The sequence below is a fragment of the Brassica napus genome, chromosome A10 (assembly GCF_020379485.1).
Source record: "Brassica napus cultivar Da-Ae chromosome A10, Da-Ae, whole genome shotgun sequence".
Classification (NCBI taxonomy): Eukaryota; Viridiplantae; Streptophyta; class Magnoliopsida; order Brassicales; family Brassicaceae; genus Brassica; species Brassica napus.
In genome coordinates, this window is record NC_063443.1 from 545,586 (window position 1) to 567,823 (window position 22,238).

Here is a 22,238-nt window from a genome sequence, read left to right on the forward strand (position 1 = left end):
GTATAAATTAGTTATGTTACAAAAAGGTTACATAGTTTTCCGTGTATTCGGAAATAAGAGAAAACTGGAACAGCGAGGCAGTGGTGGACCCTGTAACGTTTCCAACTCCCAGTACCGACCAAATCTAAATATGTTACCTGATTGGGTCACGCTAAGTCTCAGACACTACACGCGCCGGTAACTTCTCAACAAAGGCTTCAGTTCAAACCAAAAAGGGTCAATCAGTTTGGAATATCTTTTGTCTGTCTCTCTATGATATTATTTGTACTGTACCCTTCCTTTTTGGCGTTATAGCTTTATAGGATTTAATTTCACGACTTCCCAGAAATAAATTATAGTAATATATAAAACTGGTAGGTTGCAATTTTACAAATTAGCAACCGTCGGATAGTGTAAACTGAGAAACTGTGCATTTAAAAATGAAACTCCACAAGATTTAGTGATCCTGATTCACATTCGGATAATTAAATTTGGTTTGCCATGGTGAGCCTGTAAGAAAATTAAGGGGCTTAAAAAGCAACCAATCTCTATTTATTTTTCTTTGAACCATAATCCTAAATTTGTGTAAAACAAGAGAGTTGGAGATCAATAACCCACCTCAGATCTTGTAGCGTACTCGAAGGCTCAGTTTGACTAATGGCGACGGCTCGAAGAGTGATTAAGCTCAACTCATTAGCTCAATCACTATAAGCTCAAATCTGTAGACAACATATAAACATATTATGATTTGTCATTATGGTATTTTATGTCCATTTTCTTCCATTCAGGTTTACTAGATTCCATCGAGTCTATCACAGCAAAATTTATTAACAAAAAAATATTGTTACAGAAAAAGAGTAAACATAATAGAGGTAGAGAATTAAGATTATGGATTTTTAACTATCATTTTATTTAGTTGACAAAATATATTAAAATTTTGGGGTTAAAACTTTTAAAAGTGGCTTTCATTAAATATCTAGAAGTGTTTTTCACTTGTTAGACAATCTTTATATATCTGTGCATTTTGTTGTTTTATTACTTTCGTGGGGGTCATAAAAACTGGCTATAAAATCTACCTTCCTTTGATTTTGAGGTAGGCTTTCTGTTCCTAAATTCTTAAAAAAATATATATCCTGCCAAACTAGATGAACAAGAAAATACCCAAAATCTCTTTACCTTGTGACGTTGTTACTTTGAAAAGTTAAAAAGAAAAGAAGATTACGTTGCTTTTAATTAGAAAATAAGGCAAATAGGATTGCAAAGTTGACATTTTAGATTTTGATCAACTAATGACACATGGTGACGTTTATTTTTTCATATTTAATGAAATTATCATGTGACAGTAGTAGTAGTAGTAATAGTACTACCAAGAGAGTATGGAAATATCTCTATTCTTGAGCTTGTGTTCTCATTTGTTGACCTATTTGGAAAATGATGAATGGTCCGTTTAACCTTGATAGTCCATTAATTAATTATGGCAAAACATAAAGATGGATATGATCAATAAAAAATTTCTTTGACATAAATAAAACAACAAGAAATTTCGTAGAAATCGTAGGTAAAAATAACGATAAGCATCGGCATGACAACATGCACGTCGTATAAAAGAGACTTTATACATTACTTAATACTATAAACATTTTGATTCGACATTAATATTCGTTTACTAGACGAATCTGATGTATGTTGTAGGAGTTAGGTAGGATCGTTTGAGTACAGGTTGATGCTACGTATTTCCCAGAGAATTTGACAAGTTTGTCTTTTCATACCACTTCTTATCACAAGTTCGCCTTTATTATACACATCAGAACATACAATATGGAAAAGTCACAAAACAAGATAAGACATAACATAGAACTTTTGAAAATTTGGAAAATACTAAAAGTACTTATTGATCTCACTAATTATCATGTTCTTGGGGGGATAGAAGAACATAGCAGAGTTTAATTTTCTTGATGCAGCTTCGGATTTCCTGTAAAGAAACTTCCTATTTTGCTGTTGATGACCTCTTGATCCATTTTATAGTACTCTCCCATCTCAGTCCCTTGTACATCATCATACTTCTCCTTGGAGGCATCAAGACTGCTTTTGCTCACCTTGAATCATATCAAATTAGAAGCAACCAAATGTTTTTTGAGTACTGGCACAAAGTAGAATTAGGGACAGTTTGGTCTGTAATCGTTACGATCGTACTGCATAAACATAGTATTCCCCTGCTCCTCCTCATCATCATTGTAATTGAGAAAACAGTTGAAATCATCGGTTGAAACATTAAACTGACTTGGATCCTGTAATCCCTGAAAAGGGGGCATGAAAACAAACGAACTCCTCGTTGTCAGATTATTCTCTATGACTTGGCCCGAAATAAAAGACATAGAGACCCCACCTCATATCCACCAGAGTTGTTCATATGAGTGATGAGATATTGATTATGCTCATCAACTCCACCGCCGCCACCACCGTCGCCGTCGCCACCGCCACAACCATCACCACCATCACAACGGTCGCCACCACCGCCGTCGCCGTCGCATCCACCACCACCGTCGTCGCCGCAACCACCATCACCGCCGCCGCCGTCACCACCAGAAGAAGAAGGTAAATCACTGGCGTCACCCTTGAACTTTAATTTACACAATGTATACGTCATCTGCACAAAATCAAATTAAATACGACCCAAAACAGAAATCAATCACAACAGAAAGCCAAAACTGGTTTTGAAAAAAAAAGAAACTTAACCTGATCAGTAGGAGGCAAGAAGGTAGCCACGTACTCGTGCATAACCCAATCTGATTTCGATTTTGAACCGCTCAAGTGAAACACCAAAACCCTTTTCTCACCAATCTTCTCGCGATCTCCTCTCTTTTGGAAGATATCCATTGTAGGTCCCGTTTTCTTCCAGAAACCAGACTTGGTTTTTCTGCTCTGTCTCTCTCCTCTGTTGTCCTTCCGACAAAAGAAATACCAAACCTGATCTCTCGATTCCCTCCGTGACTTGGCTGCAGGATACACAAGAAAAACAAATTAGTGGATATGACAGTTCGAGGGAAATCAAACATCCTGAGACGACTTACAAGGTAACTCCCAAGGATCGAAGCTACAGATGTCGACTGCTCTAATGGCTTTATCGACATGGTTAGTGTCGGAACCACCGCGATTTTTGAGCCTGATGTAATAGTCCACGATCTCCTGGTCCGTAGGAATGAATCTGAAACCCACTCGATTTTCCATTTTTTGAGTAGGGGACAAACGAGTTTAGCTTAACAGGAAAACAAAGTATTAAAAAAAAGGAAAGATGATCAGAAGAGAGCTTTCTCCATTGTTGGTTGCTGTTCTGCAAGTTAAGTGAGAGGAGAGAAAGAAGTGAGTTAACGTTATTTATAACAAATTCTTCTTCTGCTTATTTCTTTAACACCTAAAAAATTAACATTTACCGTTAATTTTTAACGGTGGCGTGGATGGCCCGTTATACTACCAAATAAAAATAATAAATAAAAATATTAAATATCAAAGAGCTGTATTTTGCGCGGCGATTCTAAAATTACACTGTATAAAATTAAATCGTGTAAGATAAACTTAATAGATACGCTTAGGTTCTTTTGTTCTCCTTTTTCAGGCTGTGTTTGTACTTTCGGTTTCCTACAAGGTGAGTTCAGTTATCTCGTGTCGTGTGACAAGATTGTCCTAAGATTTCGTTCTGGTTATGAGCTTTTAAAAACCTGCTGGGATAAGATTTGCGCGTTGTGCATGGTGAATTTATTTGTATATATTATCGATAATTTTTTTTATATTTGATCATTTTATTTATACATATACAATGTTTTTTCGTTGTTATTATATAATTTATTTCCAATGGATCGGACCATTTTTTATCAAATTGTGGAACTAAACTATAATTAATATATTATGGGTTGATCGGATTGGACATTAAACAAATTATGACACAAAAACTTTATTTTTTTCCACCGAACACATTTTTGAAAAAAATGAACACTATTGTTTCCACAGTTGAATTATTTTGACTTTTATCTTCCATATGGTTTTGAAATGTTCCAGATTCAACCATCGAATTGATAGATGTCATTTAATGATTTTAATCGTATGGTTAAGGAAAATTTATATTTTTTTATAGTTTAAAGTCGTTTTAAAAATTTAAAATATAACATATGAGAAAAAATCTAACATATTAGAAAAATATAACATATGAAGTTTCCTCATTTTTGTAATTTAAAGTCGTTTAATTTTTTTTAAAATATAACATAAAAGGTTTCCTCGTTTTTTTTTAATTTAAAGTCATTTAAAAAATTAAAATATAACATATAAGAAAAAATCTAATTTTTTATTATATGGTTAATGTGATTGTTTAAATTTTTTAATAATATAAAATTAAACAAAAATAAAGAAGAATGCAAAAAGTGTTATCAAATCTTTATTATTCATATTCATTAATTGTCATATATATGTTAATCGTATTAGGTAATTTCGTAGTTTTTATTTAAGAAAAGAATACATGCTTCTTATAGTTTGAGTTATATAATGTACCAATATTATATTTTTAAACTATAGTTTATATAAGGTGCTCTAGAATTTTTTGAAATATGATTTAGAAGGCATATACAACTGCCACATAGGATATGACCTTTTTAAATTTTTTTACAAAATTCAGGTTATAACTATTTAAAAAATCTTCAATTAATATATAGGAGATTACCGACGCCAGTCTATCCTCATATGGATTTAGATGCCAATACTAAGTTTTCTTTTACTTTTCTAAACCAATACACAATAAATTGACGCAAATTCATATTTAATCATATATGCAAGCATGTAATGTGAAGAATAAAAAGCATATGCCCACCTATGTATAAACTTAGAGTGAGAGATAATATTTCACACAGTTTTCAGTATTATAATCAAAAGTCACGCATGTATGACTACTGGAAAGAAAAAAGAGATTTATTAGTTTATTGCAGCTCATTCCATTAAGCCTCAAATGGAAAGGAGTAAGAGTTAGCAATAATTTTTATCAAAAGGTGTTTGAACTTAAACATCAAGGTTGCATGTTTCATATTTGCATCTATATGATGGACACTAAAAGAGACTCTATGACATTGACAAAGTATATTATTATGTATCAAAGTTTTACAGACATATAAATCTTTTAGAGATGAGGAATTATGACTCACATTGATGAAGAAGAGTCAAAAAGAGGTGGACCATGACTTTTGTTTATAAGACAAAGCTAGTGGAAGCAATTAAAGTGAAATGATAAAACCTTTTTACATCCAACAATTTCCTCTTTCTTTAATCATAAATACAATCTATACTATTAAATTAGGAACATGACCAGTTGATAAAGGTTATGTCCAACTTTAAATATAACTACATCTAAATAACTATAACCACCTTATAAATATTAATACGTATGTTTAGAGAAACAATTATTTGGTAACTGCTAAATAACCACCTTTTAGGAAACGTCAAACTACATCATATATATAACTTGATACCAAAGGACGGGACCCACATGTTCTGATGATCAATAGATGATCTATTTTTTTGTTTTACATTTTTTATCAATTTAATGCGAAACATATTGTTTTATCAATTTAATTACTATTTGATTAATAAACAAAACTGTAACTATACTCTGTTATTTTTAAAATATAACTGTTTAGGAATAAAATACAAAATTAATGTATAAAATGGCTATGGCACAAATGTATCAACATCACAAATTCAATACAATTATCAAAACTTCTTACTAACCATTTTTAAATATATTTTACACAAATATGATAACAAAGAAAACACACATGATTACAAAGAAAAACACATATGAAAAACTAAATTTATAAAAAACAATGTAAAACAAAAAAATATACGGAAAAGAATATATACATTTATATATTTCTATTACACTCACATTTGGATAGTAGATAGCTGCATGCATACAAGTACTTTATCAGTATATATTGCATGACAGAACAGTATATACATAAAGTAGAGTGAAGTAGATACTGTTATCCACAAAATTTAATTTTAGTTTTTTCGTTTGTTATTTAAGATAAAAGGGCTGCATGGCAAACAATCAACAAACAATTCTGTAAAATTATTATAGATTAATCAGTTGGATTTCTAGAGTATTTATTGTTATTATGAGAAATTATTGTTCAAGTATTTGTATACATATGCTATTATATAGAAGAAGCAAAATAAAAAGCTACCAGTAGTCTAATATGGGATTTGGACTTAACATCAACACGACAACCAAACATATGATGTGGACGTAAAGGGATTTTTGAAATTAGTAAATTAAGCACTCTGATTTGATGTTAGTCTTGTTTCCTTTTTGTTGAAACCTGTAATTTTCTTCTCTGTAGGGTTTAGGAGGACCGGAGGAGCAGACGTTAATTGCAACGTTAAAGAGGATTGGACAAGTTTGATATTCTGTGGTTGGATGATACAATTTTGCTAAGCCTTTTTTCAAAAAAAAAATGATACAATTTTGCTGGAACAATATCTTAGTTTGTTCTTGGCAAATTCTCTTTGATTTGAAGAGTGACCTTAATTGGTATCAAATCACATGTTTCAAGATCAACAACAGAAGATCCTATAACTGGGACCTATCAGCATCATGTTCTCGAGACACAAGAACATAGCTTGATTTTCTTGGTGAATTTTTGTATCATCCTGTAAATGAAACCAGCTCTTTTGTTCTTGATCACCATCTCTTGACCCATTTGATCACCTCCGATCTCATTTACTTGTGCATCATCATCACAAGGACTCATCTTCTTCTCAGATATAGCACTATTGGCTCCCAGAGCTTTGCTCACCTTGAATCACATATCAAAGAAGCCAACATGCATGTTGTGAGTAATGGCAAAGTAGTAGCATGAGTAGTGTTAGGGATTTGTTTGTATAAGAAAAAGAGAAATAATAAAAGCTTACCTCTTGAGTTAACGACACTGACTCGATTGTTAAGCAAGGGGAGTCTGGCAGGTATATGGGTGGATTAGAGCTACCAAAAGTAACACAAGTGCTCGAACTTTTAAGTGAACACTGTCATATGGAACAAAAGTTTAGCTTTGTGAGGTGGAACCTGAAAACAGAGGATAATCAAATGGTAACAGTAAAAATGATTTCTTACTGTTGTTGTTATGGAATCAGAATCACTATCATCATCGCTAACGAAGACACCAGTGAGTGACTTTTTAGGTCTGTAATCGTTGCGATCCTCCTGCATAAACATAGTATTCCCCTGTTCCTCATCATTATTGAACAAACTGTTCCAATCATCAGTTGGCAAATTGTTGAAAACCCTGAACATTTCATCCTCGAACTGACTTTCTTCCTCCAAATGAAGAAAGCCAGTAAACTGACGTGGATCCTGTAGTTCAAACGACGACTCATGAGAAAGGGAAGAAGACAAAAGAAGGAGGGTTGTCTTTAAAAAAGGAGATGGTTGTGAAGTAACCTACCACCTCTGTCTCAATACTCAGTCCTGCCGAATAAGTGTCGACAAGAGGGATCAAAGAGAGACCGTGCTCAATTTCACCAGCGACAGCAGAAGAAGAAGAAGATAAAACTCTCTCGTCACCCTTAAACATTACTTTACATACTGTATATGTCATCGTCTGTACAAATCAATAACGACCAGTGAACAGAAATCAATCAAATCACAATCGTATCCCAGTCAACAGAGAATAGACACTAATTACAACCACATGTTACTATTTATATATATATACCTGATTAGGAAAGTTAGGAGACAAGAACGTAGCGACATATTCATGCATGACCCAATCGGATTTGGGTTTCGACGGCCCACCAAGAATCTTACTGTACTGAAACACGAAAACCCTTTTCTCACCAATCTTCTCGCGATTACCTCTCTTTCGCATGATATCCATTGTAACTCCGGTTTTCTTCCAGAAACCAGACTTGGTTCTCCTGCTCTGTCTCTCTCCTCTGTTCTGTTGGTCCTTCTTACAACCGAAGAAGTACCAAACCTCATCTGTCGAGTTGATCCTCGACTTGCCTGATAAACAACCAATATAAGAACAAGACGGAGAGAAAATTACTCGATCAGAAATTAGTTAGACACTTACAAAGTAACTCCCAAGGGTCGAATTCATATATATCGACTGTGTTCATGACTTCATCTACATGACTCGTGTTGCTCTCGATGTTCTTCGGCCTCACGTAATCTCCCACTATCTCCTCGTCCGTCGGATGGAATCTGTAACCCACCGGATCCACCATTTTGCGACGCTGACGATAGACTTTTTGTGTCAACCTCAAACGAGCGGAAAAAAAAAATCAAAATACAATCAGAATATGCAGCATAGAGCTGCTTTCTCCATTGTTGTTGTCAAATTAATCATATGAGAAAGAAGGTTTGGGCCTTGGGGGTTGCTGCACATATTTATATAAAATATATGGTCCCCCTATATCTCGCTGCTTTTCTCAAATTTTAAAATAATTATTAAAAAACTGTGCCGACGTGTACTCTTTCGTGGGACATACGTGGAATGGTAACTTGTGGCAGCGCCTATGTCTTTTTAGTTTCTAGTTTTAATTTAAAAAGAGGGGTTGACAAAAAAACAAAAATTAAAAAGAGTGGAAAATATAATTTACAACCATATCTATCATTTCGAGAAAAACCTATAGTATTTTTGATATATAATAATAATTCTGGCGCACTCGTCATCTGACAAAGTTAGAAGACATACTAATAAGAAACAATTCAGCAATCTTTTGTCAAATTGGTTGATTTAGGTGTTCTTAAGTGTACTTGTTCCACCTTTTTATTTTTATTTTTGCCGGGGTGTAATAGATCAAAGACTTCTTTTGTAAGTTCTTAAAATCATTAATATGATATTTACAGTTTAGCAAAAAAAAATAGTTTACCCTCAACACGTAAAATGCAAATATATTATTTTTCCGCATGTTTAAAGCTAACGTCGACGGGTCCATTATCTAATAGTATCAATGACGAGACGAAGTAAAAATAAATATAGAAGCGGTGATAACAACAAGTACAGCACGTCCGTATTTGCAAGACAAGAAGCTTCGTCGAAGGCGCGTAGATTAAAAGAACCAGAAAGTCTCTCTGATCATTATTTTTATTTTATTTGTTTTCTGGATATACAGGCTTGGCTTGATGATGTCAACACTACAACTTCGCTTTACAACCACTAATAATCAAATGGAACATAGATAATATAAAGGAAAAAGGAATTGGCATACGCAATATACTTGAATATTAAATTACAAAGAAACAAACAAATAAGCATACACACACATCTGCAGAGCTAGAGATGAGTCACTTAAATGAGGATAATTTTCATTTCATTATCACAATTTCATTACTACCGTAAACAATGCGTGTTACTTAAATAAACCTATTCACATATCTTTGTTTACCTAGCATTTCTAAAATTAGGGGCATTTTTCTTATTTATTCACTAAAATAAAATATTTCAATAAAATTTACATAGATTATACAAGAAAAATAAAAAACAGTTGGAGACACGTAAGCCCGTAGATGTCAACGTCCGTCCGCGCTGTTTGCACATATATCAACATAAGTAGTGAAATAGTAGATTAATAATAACAGTCAAAATAACAAAAAAAGAAAGTACAGTAGGCCACAGTCGGTTGAAAATTCCATCTTGTAGTAGGAAAATGAGATATTACCGATAGAAAGGATGAACACTAAGTCACCGCGGACGGACATTAGCTTAACAATGTTTTCATTCAATAACCGTAGCTAATTACTGTAACCTGATTTTAGTAGATTAATAACATTTATTTATTTCTCGCTATTTTTCCTTTAGAAGTAGTCGTAAACAATGTACTTAAGGAAAATTAATCATATGATTATACATTAATATTCAGCTTGACAATGTTTTCATTCAATAACCATAGCTAATTACTGAAACCTGATTTTAGTATATTAATAACATTGATTTATTTCTCGTTATTTTTCTTTAGAGGTAGTCGTAAACAATGAACTTAAAAAAAAAATCATATGATTATACATTAATATTTAGCTTAAGAATGTTTTCATTCAATATCCATAGCTAATTACTGAAACCTTATTTTAGTAGATTAATAACAATTATTTATTTATCATTATTTTTCCTTTAGAGGTAGTCGTAAACGATGCACTTAAGGAAAATTAATCATATGATTATAATTAATATTTAGCTTAACAATGTTTTCTTTCGATATCATTGCTAATTGCTCGAAACCTGAATTTAGTAGATTAATAAAATTTATTTGTCCTCTTTATTTTTTTTGATGTAGTCATATTTATTGTGTTAAAAATCATATAGTTAAATCACTATTCAAAATTATTAAAAAAATTGAGAATTTGATATGATTTAATGAAATTTTCTTGAAGTGAATTTTTTTTCTTTTGGTAAAATAGAAGTGCAAGTTCAGTACTTGAAAACTGAAAAAAAAAACATATACAATTCATACATCACACGGAATTGAATTAACCATTGTTTCTTTCCTTTGAGTTACAGATGTGGATAAAAGAACCATAAACATTGCATGTTGCAAAACGAATACATGTCCATGATGTATCATAAAGAGAGAGAAAAGAAAGCATTACATAGTGAGTTATGGATTACATGATAAGGAGGAGACCAATGGCGGTAACGATCATTGTTAAAGGTAAACCAAATTTGAAGTGTTTAGTGAAAGTGGGAGTGTAGACATGGCTCGTAGAGCATGCTCACACACTATCAGGTTTGCTGCTGAACCAAGCAAAGTCAAGTTTTCTGCCACCGTGCTCACCCACGCATTCTTCTTCTTCTCTCCCCTGCAGTTGTTTATTAGTTCTACAAAAGTGATTGTTGATTTCTGTGTATTTTCTGTATCTTGCTTTTAAAAATTGATTATTGTGTTTTATAAAGAGCATTATAAACTTATATTTTAATTAGAATTCTAATAAAAATAGAAATTTATAATGCTCTTTAGGAAACATATTAATCAATTTTCGAAAGCAAGTTACAAAAAACACACAGAAATCAACAATTCTAACTAAAATAGAAGTTTAAATTCTCTTTATGAAATATGTTAATCAATTTTCGAAAGCAAGTTACAATTTTTTTTAAAAAACTTCTATTTTAATTCGCTGAAGAGTTGATTCAATCAAAACGCAAACTCTTTATTTTTTCTAAAAACAGAGTGGTGCTATTACAAAAGTTCAAAATCTTATACCTCAAAAACTATACAAACTTTAAAGAGGGTTTGTAAAACGACCACTTGTACGGACAAAACATGGTGTGTACAACTTTGAGAAGAAAAAAAAGCTTTTTACTCCTTCTGTTTCAAAATAATACATATTTTATAATTTTCACATTTTTTTATAAAATATATTAAAACTTAGTTATAAATATATTTTTTTTTGTAATTTTGTATTTTCTATATTTTTAAACCAATAAAATTTTAGAAAATACAGTTAATGGTTTTGAACTTCACAATTTTTCATTATTAGTTGACAAAAATTACATTGAAAATATAAAAAATATATTTTTTGAAATAATTTTCTTTTTTAAGAATATACATCTTTTTGAAACGGATAGAGTATTTCATTGATATAATATAGGACAAAAATACTTTATTTTATATATTTTCCGTGCATTGAAAATAAGGGAATACTGGAACAGCGAGGCAGCGGTGGGCCCTGTAACTTTTCCAACTTCCAGTCCCGACCAAATCTAAATATGTTACCTGATTGGGCACGTGAGTATCAGACTACACACGCTGCTCTAACTTCTCAACAAAGGCTTCGCTTTGAGAAACAGTGCAGCTATTGAAAGTTTAACTTACCTCAGATCTTTTAGTGTATCAAAGGCACAGTTTGACTATGGCGATGGACCGAAGAATAATTAAGGCTTCAAATGGAAAAAGAGGATCTAGCGGATCCAGTTGACCGAATGGAACAAGAGTGGATCAAACGTATCTAGCGATACAAAAGTGGATCTAGCGATCCAAAACATATGTATAAATGGTGAAAATAGATATAAAGTGGTTTAAAATACTGTATTGTTTAAAATAATTTATATTGCTATTTAATTTATAATTCAAAGTATTTATTTTAAAAATGTTATACAATTTTTATTCAAAATATAATACAAATTTATTTAAAACATATATATATATATACACATTAATCTGTAAAATGAAATTTATATCTAACTTTGGATAACTTAAAATAATTATGTTTTTGATAAAGTAGTATAATAATTTAAGCTTTAATATTAACTAACACATTGATTTTAAAATATTAGAAAAATATTTGAATGGTGAATGTGAATAAAAATGGTCCAAAGTATTGTAAAGTTTTTTAGAAAAGAAAAATAAAAGTTTTATATTAGATGACAAAAAAGATTTTATATTACTACTTATTTCATAAACAAATATCTGAATAATTTAAATAACAGATTAGTATTTCATAATTTCAAAAATTTATTAATGAATTCAAAATATTTATTTAAATGATTAAATGAATGAAACATAGCATGGTATAAACAAGGTTAGTTAAATATATATATATAAACTGTTTGAATTATACAAAAATGAATCAATATATATTCAAAATATACGGAATCTATTAGCAATACATTATTTTGTTGGTACGGTTAATAATAGTGGACTGCTTGATACAATTCAAAAATGATGAAGTTCTGTTATAGGTGGATTGTCATATTTGTATGTAGATTTGAACTGCTAGTGGATCAAGTTTTCTTTATTATTATTTTGAAACTTAAACGCAAGAGTAGTTAACTTTTTACTTGAATGGAGGATTTAGAAGTGGATGCTCCATCTGATGAGATAACTGTCTTATTCCCACCTCCCATTCCCACCCTTAAGCTCAACTCACTACCAGAAGAAATGCCATTATCTTTGCTAGACAATAGTATATAAAAGTATTATGAATTGTCATTAAATATGGTCCTTTGTCCATTTTGTTCCGTTTGGGTTAGTAGATTCCATCGATTCATCACTGCAAAATTTATTACAAAAAAAAATTGTTACATAAAAGAGAAAATATAGAGGTTGATAATTAATATTATGGATTTTTAATTATCATTTATTTAGTTGACAAAATATTATCTAGAAGTGTTTTCTCACTTGTCAGACAATCTTTGTATACCTTTGTGTATTTTGTTGTTTTCTTACTTTTGTGGGGGTCATAAAAAAACTGGATATAAAATCTACCTTCTTTGATTTTGAGGTAGACTTTCTGCTCCTAAATTCTTTAAATTAAATCTATCCTGTTTTTGTCCAGAAAAAAAAAATCTATCCTGCCAAACTAAATGAATAAGAAAATAACTCGCCCCAACAATTATCAGTTGGCAAAAAAAAAAAAAAAGTCTCTTTACCTTGTGACGTTGTTACTTTGAAAAGTTTAAAAGAAAAGAAGACTTTGCTTTTTTTTTTAACTAGGAAAGAGGACTAATATGATTTCCAGTTGACATTTTAGACTTTGATTAAATAATGACACATAGTTACGTTTATTTTTTCATATAACTACTTCAATGATCATGTGACAGTAGTAGTAGCAGTAATAGTACTACCAAGAGAGTATGGAAGTACCTTTATTCCTAAGCTTGTGTTGTGTTTTCATTTGTTGACCTATGTGGAAAATAATGAATGATCCGTTTAACCTTGATAGTCCAATAATTAATTACTAGAGATTGACCCGCACACCCGTGCGGGTGTTAATTTTTACTTTCTTATAAATCCATATTTTATTTTTATTTTTATGTTTAGTATTATATATTTTATGTGTCATAATATAATTAATTGCATAAGTACTTTTAGATTTCTATACATCATAATCGAACCTGAATCAAATAGAGTAATATGATTACTTTTGGTTATTTGGTTATTTTTAGTTTAATTTGAATTCAACATACCCGAATTGAATCGGTTAATATTCTTACTGTTCATACAAATATCCGTACAGGCGTCAAATACATTAGTTTTTGGATATTTGTAGGTTTGTATATATTAAGACTGAATTCATCTAGACCCGATTCGAAACACACATGAAAATTTCTAATACCGAAATGAAGTCTAGTTTCAAAACTCAAAAAGCATAATAACCCAAAGAAATAACTCGTAGCTGAATAGTTATCCGAATGTCCATGTCTAACCGATACATAAGTAAAAAAAAAAAATATTTGTTAACCATTTTGAATTCTTATCACAAACAGAGTGGTTTCATTCAAATATGTCGAATTATTATAGTTAATATGTAAATAATCCTGGCAAAATATTATAGTAAATATAATTAATGAGATAGTTAAAAAGTGAGAAAATGAATATAAAAGATAAAAAAAAAATTGAAAACAAATAAGTTTTGTTTTTCATGTCACTATTATATATCATCTATACGTCATCATATAATTAATCATATTTTATATTTACCATAATATAAGTAATCATATAATTAATGTTATTTTATACGTACCATCATATAAATAATCACATATATTATATTTATAAACTTAATATGAAATATAAAAACCATAATTTAAGTTGGTGTTTTTAATTAAGTTATGTATTGTATTTTTCTTATATATAGTGAAAATATATTTTTTAAATGGTTATTGGGTGGGGGGGTATAGTAGAACATAGCAGAGTTTTCTTGATGCAGCTTCGGTATTTTCCTGTAACAGAAACTTCCTCTTTTGTTGTTGATGACCTCTTGATCCATTTTATGGTACTCTCCCATCTCAGTCCCTTGTACATCATCATACTTCTCCTTGGAGGCATCAAGACTGCTTTTGCTCACCTTGAATCATATCAAATTAGAAGCAACCAAATGTTTTTGAGTACTGGCACAAAGTAGAATTAGGGACAGTTTGGTCTGTAATCGTTACGATCCTACTGCATAAACATAGTATTCCCCTGCTCCTCCTCATCATCATTGTAATTGAGAAAACAGTTGAAATCATCGGTTGAAACATTAAACTGACTTGGATCCTGTAATCCCTGAAAAGGGGGCATGAAAACAAACGAACTCCTCGTTGTCAGATTATTCTCTATGACTTGGCCCGAAATAAAAGACATAGAGACCCCACCTCATATCCACCAGAGTTGTTCATATGAGTGATGAGATATTGATTATGCTCATCAACTCCACCGCCGCCACCACCGTCGCCGTCGCCACCGCCACAACCATCACCACCATCACAACGGTCGCCACCACCGCCGTCGCCGTCGCATCCACCACCACCGTCGTCGCCGCAACCACCATCACCGCCGCCGCCGTCACCACCAGAAGAAGAAGGTAAATCACTGGCGTCACCCTTGAACTTTAATTTACACAATGTATACGTCATCTGCACAAAATCAAATTAAATACGACCCAAAACAGAAATCAATCACAACAGAAAGCCAAAACTGGTTTTGAAAAAAAAAGAAACTTAACCTGATCAGTAGGAGGCAAGAAGGTAGCCACGTACTCGTGCATAACCCAATCTGATTTCGATTTTGAACCGCTCAAGTGAAACACCAAAACCCTTTTCTCACCAATCTTCTCGCGATCTCCTCTCTTTTGGAAGATATCCATTGTAGGTCCCGTTTTCTTCCAGAAACCAGACTTGGTTTTTCTGCTCTGTCTCTCTCCTCTGTTGTCCTTCCGACAAAAGAAATACCAAACCTGATCTCTCGATTCCCTCCGTGACTTGGCTGCAGGATACACAAGAAAAACAAATTAGTGGATATGACAGTTCGAGGGAAATCAAACATCCTGAGACGACTTACAAGGTAACTCCCAAGGATCGAAGCTACAGATGTCGACTGCTCTAATGGCTTTATCGACATGGTTAGTGTCGGAACCACCGCGATTTTTGAGCCTGATGTAATAGTCCACGATCTCCTGGTCCGTAGGAATGAATCTGAAACCCACTCGATTTTCCATTTTTTGAGTAGGGGACAAACGAGTTTAGCTTAACAGGAAAACAAAGTATTAAAAAAAAGGAAAGATGATCAGAAGAGAGCTTTCTCCATTGTTGGTTGCTGTTCTGCAAGTTAAGTGAGAGGAGAGAAAGAAGTGAGTTAACGTTATTTATAACAAATTCTTCTTCTGCTTATTTCTTTAACACCTAAAAAATTAACATTTACCGTTAATTTTTAACGGTGGCGTGGATGGCCCGTTATACTACCAAATAAAAATAATAAATAAAAATATTAAATATCAAAGAGCTGTATTTTGCGCGGCGATTCTAAAATTACACTGTATAAAATTAAATCGTGTAAGACAAACTTAATAGATAGGGCTTATTGGCCAAATAGCCATATTTGAGTGATAAATTAAATGAGTAGCATTGATTTTGACATAATTCAATGTCAGACTCTTTGAACACATTTCATCCGGTTCTATCCTTTTTCATAACAGGTTTCCAGTTGCAAGTGAAAAATAGGCGACGTCTTTCCTTTTGTAGCGTGTTTATAATCACATATCAAACATCCACGTCACATGTTCATTAACCACATATATACACCGAATGTTCTATTCCATATCGTTGAAATAGTATAAAATTATAACTCCACTCATAACCGTAAATACTAAACATTATTCCAACCCCTATATACTGAATCCTAAATCTCAATCACTATGCAACACCTAAGTACTAAACATTATCTCAATCACTATGCAACACCTAAGTACTAAACATTACTCAAACCCCAACATCTAAAAAAAATATACGGTAATATACATATGCACGTATTTTTCTACTCCATGTCACTGAAATAGTATAGAAGGACGCAACAACATCCACAATCCTTAAATACTAATCACTACCTCCAATTCATAAATACGAAACTCTAAACCCTAATTACTAAACTCTAATTATTAAACTCTAAACTCAAATATAAATTATAAACCCAAGTATAAATCTTAAACCCAAATAGAATGAAACAAAATACATAGCATAGTACATTAGTGAAATTATGAAACATATATGATTTCATGGAATAAGTTAATATTGACCCCAACCATACCCTTCACCTACTAAATACTAAATCCAAAATCATAATCACTAAACCATAAACCCAAAAATAAACTCTAAAACCAAATAGAATAGAACAAAATACATAGCATAGTACATATATATTGGTGAAATTATGAAACATATATGATTGCATGGAATAAGTTAATGTTGATCCCAACCATACCCCTCACCTACTAAATACTAAAACCAAAACCCTAATCACTAAACCCTAAAGCCAAATATAAACCAAAACCCTAATCACTAAACCCTAAAGCCAAATATAAACCAACTCTAATCACTAAACCCTTACCCAAATATAAATCCTAACTCAAATATAACCCTAAACCCAAATAGAATGGAACAAAATTAAATAACATAGTGGTGAAGTTATGATGCATATAATTACATGGAAGAAGTTAATGCTAACCCCAACAATACCCCTTTGCCTTCTAAATACTAAACCCTAAACTGTAATCACTAAACCCTAATCTAAATATAAAATCTAAACTCAAATATTAAAATATAAAAAGTACATTATATTATGTAATATTAAACTATATTATGTAATATTAAACTATACAATATAGATCATAGTGAGATTTTTACATGTTCAAAAACATGTAACAAGAACTTTAAAAAATTAAAACTATATTTCTAAACAAAATAAAACATTTTTTAGTAATAATCAAATGGAATGGAACATAATAAAATAGCATAGTAGAAGAATATACACAGTTCATCTTCTCTGATTAACTTTTGTGCATACACCACACGAGTCTTTGAAACTCTATTATCCACTACAACCCTTCACCATCAATATATACAATACAATTTCATCAATAATTCCAAAATTTTGAGAAGGAAAAGAGGCTCGGATTGCTCCTTCTCTACTTCAACTGTAACACGTCGTCTCACAAGTATTTTCTAAGATGTGAAGAAAATTAAGCCACAATTTACTTTTACACATAATAATTATGAATTTTAATTTTTTTTCTCTGCAGGTTACGCCGGTTGCAAGAAGGGACAATACTGTATTATTATATATATTTGACGGTGTGTATAGAAAAGTTAGGGAAATTGGTTGTTTGGTGAATTATGCTTTTTTTCTTTGCTATACAGCCCAATTTCCCTAATAGATACGCTTAGGTTCTTTTGTTCTCCTTTTTCAGGCTGTGTTTGTACTTTCGGTTTCCTACAAGGTGAGTTCAGTTATCTCGTGTCGTGTGACAAGATTGTCCTAAGATTTCGTTCTGGTTATGAGCTTTTAAAAACCTGCTGGGATAAGATTTGCGCGTTGTGCATGGTGAATTTATTTGTATATATTATCGCTAATTTTTTTTTATATTTGATTATTTTATTTATACATATACAATGTTTTTTCGTTGTTATTATATAATTTATTTCCAATGGATCGGACCATTTTTTTTATCAAATTGTGGAACTAAACTATAATTAATATATTGTGGGTTGATCGGATTGGACATTAAACAAATTATGACACAAAAACTTTATTTTTTTATTATATTGTTAATATGATTGTTTAATTTTTTTAATAATATAAAATTAAACAAAAATAAAGAAGAATGCAAAAAGTGTTATCAAATCTTTATTATTCATATTCATTAATTGTCATATATATGTTAATCGTATTAGGTAATTCCGTAGTTTTTATTTAAGGAAAGAATACATGCTTCTTATAGTTTGAGTTATATAATGTACCAATATTATATTTTTAAACTATAGTTTATATAAGGTGCTCTAGAATTTTTTGAAATATGATTTAGAAGGCATACACAACTGCCACATAGGATATGACCTTTTTAAATTTTTTACAAAATTCAGGTTATAACTATTTAAAAAATCTTTAATTAATATATAAGAGATTACCGACGCCAGTCTATCATCATATGGATTTAGATGCCAATACTAAGTTTTCTTTTACTTTTCTAAACCAATACACAATAAATTGACGCAAATTAATATTTAATCATATATGCAAGCATGTGATGTGAAGAATAAAAAGCATATGCCCACCTATGTATAAACTTAGAGTGAGAGATAATATTTCTAACACAGTTTTCAGTATTATAATCAAAAGTCACGCTTGTATGACTTCTGGAAAGAAAAAAGAGATTTATTAGTTTATTGCAGCTCATTACATTAAGCCTCAAATGGAAAGGAGTAAGAGTTAGCAATATTTTTTATCAAAAGGTGTTTGAACTTAAACATCAAGGTTGCATGTTTCATATTTGCATCAATATGATGGACACTAAAAGAGACTCTATGACATTGACAAAGTATATTATTATGTATCAAAGTTTTACAGACATACAAATCTTTTAGAGATGAGGAATTATGACTTACATTGATGAAGAAGAGTCAAAAAGAGGTGGACCATGACTTTTGTTTATAAGACAAAGCTAGTGGAAGCAATTAAAGTGAAATGATAAAACCTTTTTACATCTAACAATTTCTTTAATCATAAATACAATTACTTGTTAAATAATATGTGCAGAAGATACGGAAAAGAATATATACATTTAAATACATTTATATATTTCTATTACACTCATTTGGATAGTAGATAGCTGCATGCATACAAGTACTTTTAATCAGTATATTGCATGACAGAACAGTATATACATAAAGTAGAGTGAAGTAGATACTGTTATCCACAAAATTTCATTTTAGTTTTTTTCGTTTGTTATTTAAGATAAAAGGGCTGCAGGGCAAACAATCAACAAACAATTCTGTAAAATTATTATAGATTAATCAGTTGGATTTCTAGAGTATTTTTTGTTACTATGACAAATTATTGTTCAAGTATTTGTATACATATGCTATTATATAGAGGAAGCAAAATAAAAAGCTACCAGTAGTCTAATATGGGATTTGGACTTAACATCAACACGACAACCAAACATATGATGTGGACGTAAAGGGATTCTTGAAATTAGTAAATTAAGCACTCTGATTTGATGTTAGTCTTGTTTCCTTTTTGTTGAAACCTGTAATTTTCTTCTCTGTAGGGTTTAGGAGGACCGGAGGAGTAGACGTTGATTGCAACGTTAAACAGGATTGGACAAGTTTGATATTCTGTGGTTGGATGGTACAATTTTGCTAAGCCTTTTTTCAAAAAAAAAATGATACAATTTTGCTGGAACAATATCTCTTTTGAGAAAGGCCCGGGTTTTCTGGAACAATTTCTCATCACAAATTCATCAATTGTGATAAGATTTATCTTTACTAATATCCCTTCTAATACTCGATGTAGAACTTCTGTTCCTAATACTAAGAACATGTATACACTATAAAAATGTTTTTTTTTTGAGAAAAAAAGTCTTCTATTAACATTATAAAAATGTTACGGAACTACTATTTTTTTTTTGACAATGAAACGACTAACTTTTAGACCATTTCCATTGTATTTTGTTATTTTCATCTCTAAAATAGAAAAATTCTATAATAAAAATGAGATAAGATCCAATATATTTCTTTAAAATAGTAATTTTTAAATGTAGAATAAACAATAGAAGAATCCTATTTTTTTCATCTATAAATAGAAGAAATAATAGAAATCTCTATTATAGAAAAATAAATAGAGGTAGATTGGACCCATTACACTTTTAAATGCTATTATAAAAGTGAAAATAACAAGAAATTAGAAAAATTCTTAGTATCATTGTTCTTCCTCTCATCAAATTAGTGGAGGCTGTTAAAACTTAAAAGGATAACGTTTACATATATGTTACCTCTGTTAATTAAATATATATATACTAGGTTAAGACCCGCGCCTTGCGCGGGATGAACATTGTATATAAAAATGATTTTATGTATTAAATATTTTTATATATTATGAAATAATAAATATATATTGAATAATTAAAAGTCAGTAACTATTAAATATATAATTAAATTGGTCTGAAAATATAAATCAATTTTATTAATCCAATTTTTTTTTTTAGTATTTGATAGGATATGTAATTAAATTTAAATGATACTAACATACATAGTATATTTTAGTATATTTTTAATATTAATGTCTATTAAATGATGATTTCTACTCATATAATTTATTTTTATCATTTGTATCTTTTATAGAAAAAAATTTAAATTACTGATAACAAAATTTTCATTGTGAGATTAATAGTTTTAATAATTTATAATTTTAAAAAATAAGTTGTCAATGTTCGTTCAAAACTTTTACCAAAAAATTGTTCAAAGTAAATTTTGAAACTAAAAGATTTATGTATTTTATATGGTTTATAGTTTAATTTAAAACGATATATATATATATATATCAATCTTAATAATTAATTAAATTATACTTCTTACTTATATAATTTTGTAATCATTTGAATGTGAGACTTTTAACAGTTTTAGTAATTTATAGTCGTTTTTCGAAATTCAAAATATAACGTTTACAGAAAAATCTAAAATTTTTATTATATGGTTATTGTGGTTGTTTAATTTATTTAATAGTTTAAAATTAAACCAATATGATAGAACATACACTAATTTTTATCAAATCTTTATTATTCAAAATCATTAATTGTCATATATACTTTAGCCACATTAGGTAATTTCGTAAATTTTATTTAAGGAAATAATGAAGTACATTAATAATGAATTTATTGTTAGTTTAATAAAAAAACTTATTATATAATTAGATAGACCAACATATTTCTCTAATGATTCTAAGAATCATCCTAATGATGACATGTGGCTACAAAAAAAAGTTGTAATGCTTCTCAAATAATATATAGGGGATATATATATATGTTACCTCTGTCAGAAAACAAACATGCACGGACAAAACACAAGGGCGAACTCGAATTTTAGACAACTTTAAGAAATTTGACCAGAAAAAAAAAACAGTTTTATATAAGGAAATCATTTTAGTTGCCAAATGTAAGGGAAATACTTTCTTTGCCATCTTCTTATAAAATATGTACGGGACAGTAAAGTCAGTGGGCCAGGAATGTTTAGAATGCTAGCAACGACCGAATCTAAATATGCCATTTAATTGGGCCACGTGAAATCATCAGAACTAGCACGACTCTTCCTTTTACAAAGGCTCAACCAGTTTCAAGTTTCAACTGCTTCAAGAAAATGGCTGCTTGATGCAAATTCTTGTTTGAACAAATTTAGAAATATATTTTTCTAGCTCTTTTTCAATATACTTCAAAAAAAAAAAGATTGTGAACGTTTCATGCCTTCATAAGTTTT

The 22,238-nt window shown here is 30.6% G+C and overlaps 3 protein-coding genes across 3 annotated transcripts; all 3 read right to left on the minus strand.

Annotated features, from left to right (window-relative positions):
• Window positions 1-2,135: 2,135 nt before the first annotated feature.
• On the minus strand, window positions 2,136-3,207 carry LOC106369396 (NAC domain-containing protein 5-like). Its single transcript, XM_048743229.1, has 4 exons — window positions 3,051-3,207; window positions 2,716-2,975; window positions 2,366-2,626; window positions 2,136-2,276 (listed from the first exon to the last, which is right to left on the minus strand). Exons 1-4 carry the CDS (start codon window positions 3,205-3,207, stop codon window positions 2,136-2,138), a joined length of 819 nt encoding a protein of 272 aa, XP_048599186.1.
• Window positions 3,208-6,067: 2,860 nt separating this feature from the next.
• LOC111201292 (NAC domain-containing protein 5) lies at window positions 6,068-8,362 on the minus strand. The gene is made up of 6 exons (XM_022692978.2): window positions 8,091-8,362; window positions 7,731-8,020; window positions 7,461-7,616; window positions 7,130-7,369; window positions 6,931-7,041; window positions 6,068-6,815 (listed from the first exon to the last, which is right to left on the minus strand). The coding sequence occupies exons 1-6, from the start codon at window positions 8,242-8,244 to the stop codon at window positions 6,612-6,614; spliced, it is 1,155 nt and encodes a 384-aa protein (XP_022548699.2). The 5' UTR covers window positions 8,245-8,362; the 3' UTR covers window positions 6,068-6,611.
• A 6,533-nt stretch (window positions 8,363-14,895) lies between these two features.
• LOC125575495 (NAC domain-containing protein 5-like) lies at window positions 14,896-15,934 on the minus strand. The gene is made up of 4 exons (XM_048743230.1): window positions 15,778-15,934; window positions 15,443-15,702; window positions 15,093-15,353; window positions 14,896-15,003 (listed from the first exon to the last, which is right to left on the minus strand). The coding sequence occupies exons 1-4, from the start codon at window positions 15,932-15,934 to the stop codon at window positions 14,896-14,898; spliced, it is 786 nt and encodes a 261-aa protein (XP_048599187.1).
• Between the last annotated feature and the right edge of the window lie 6,304 nt (window positions 15,935-22,238).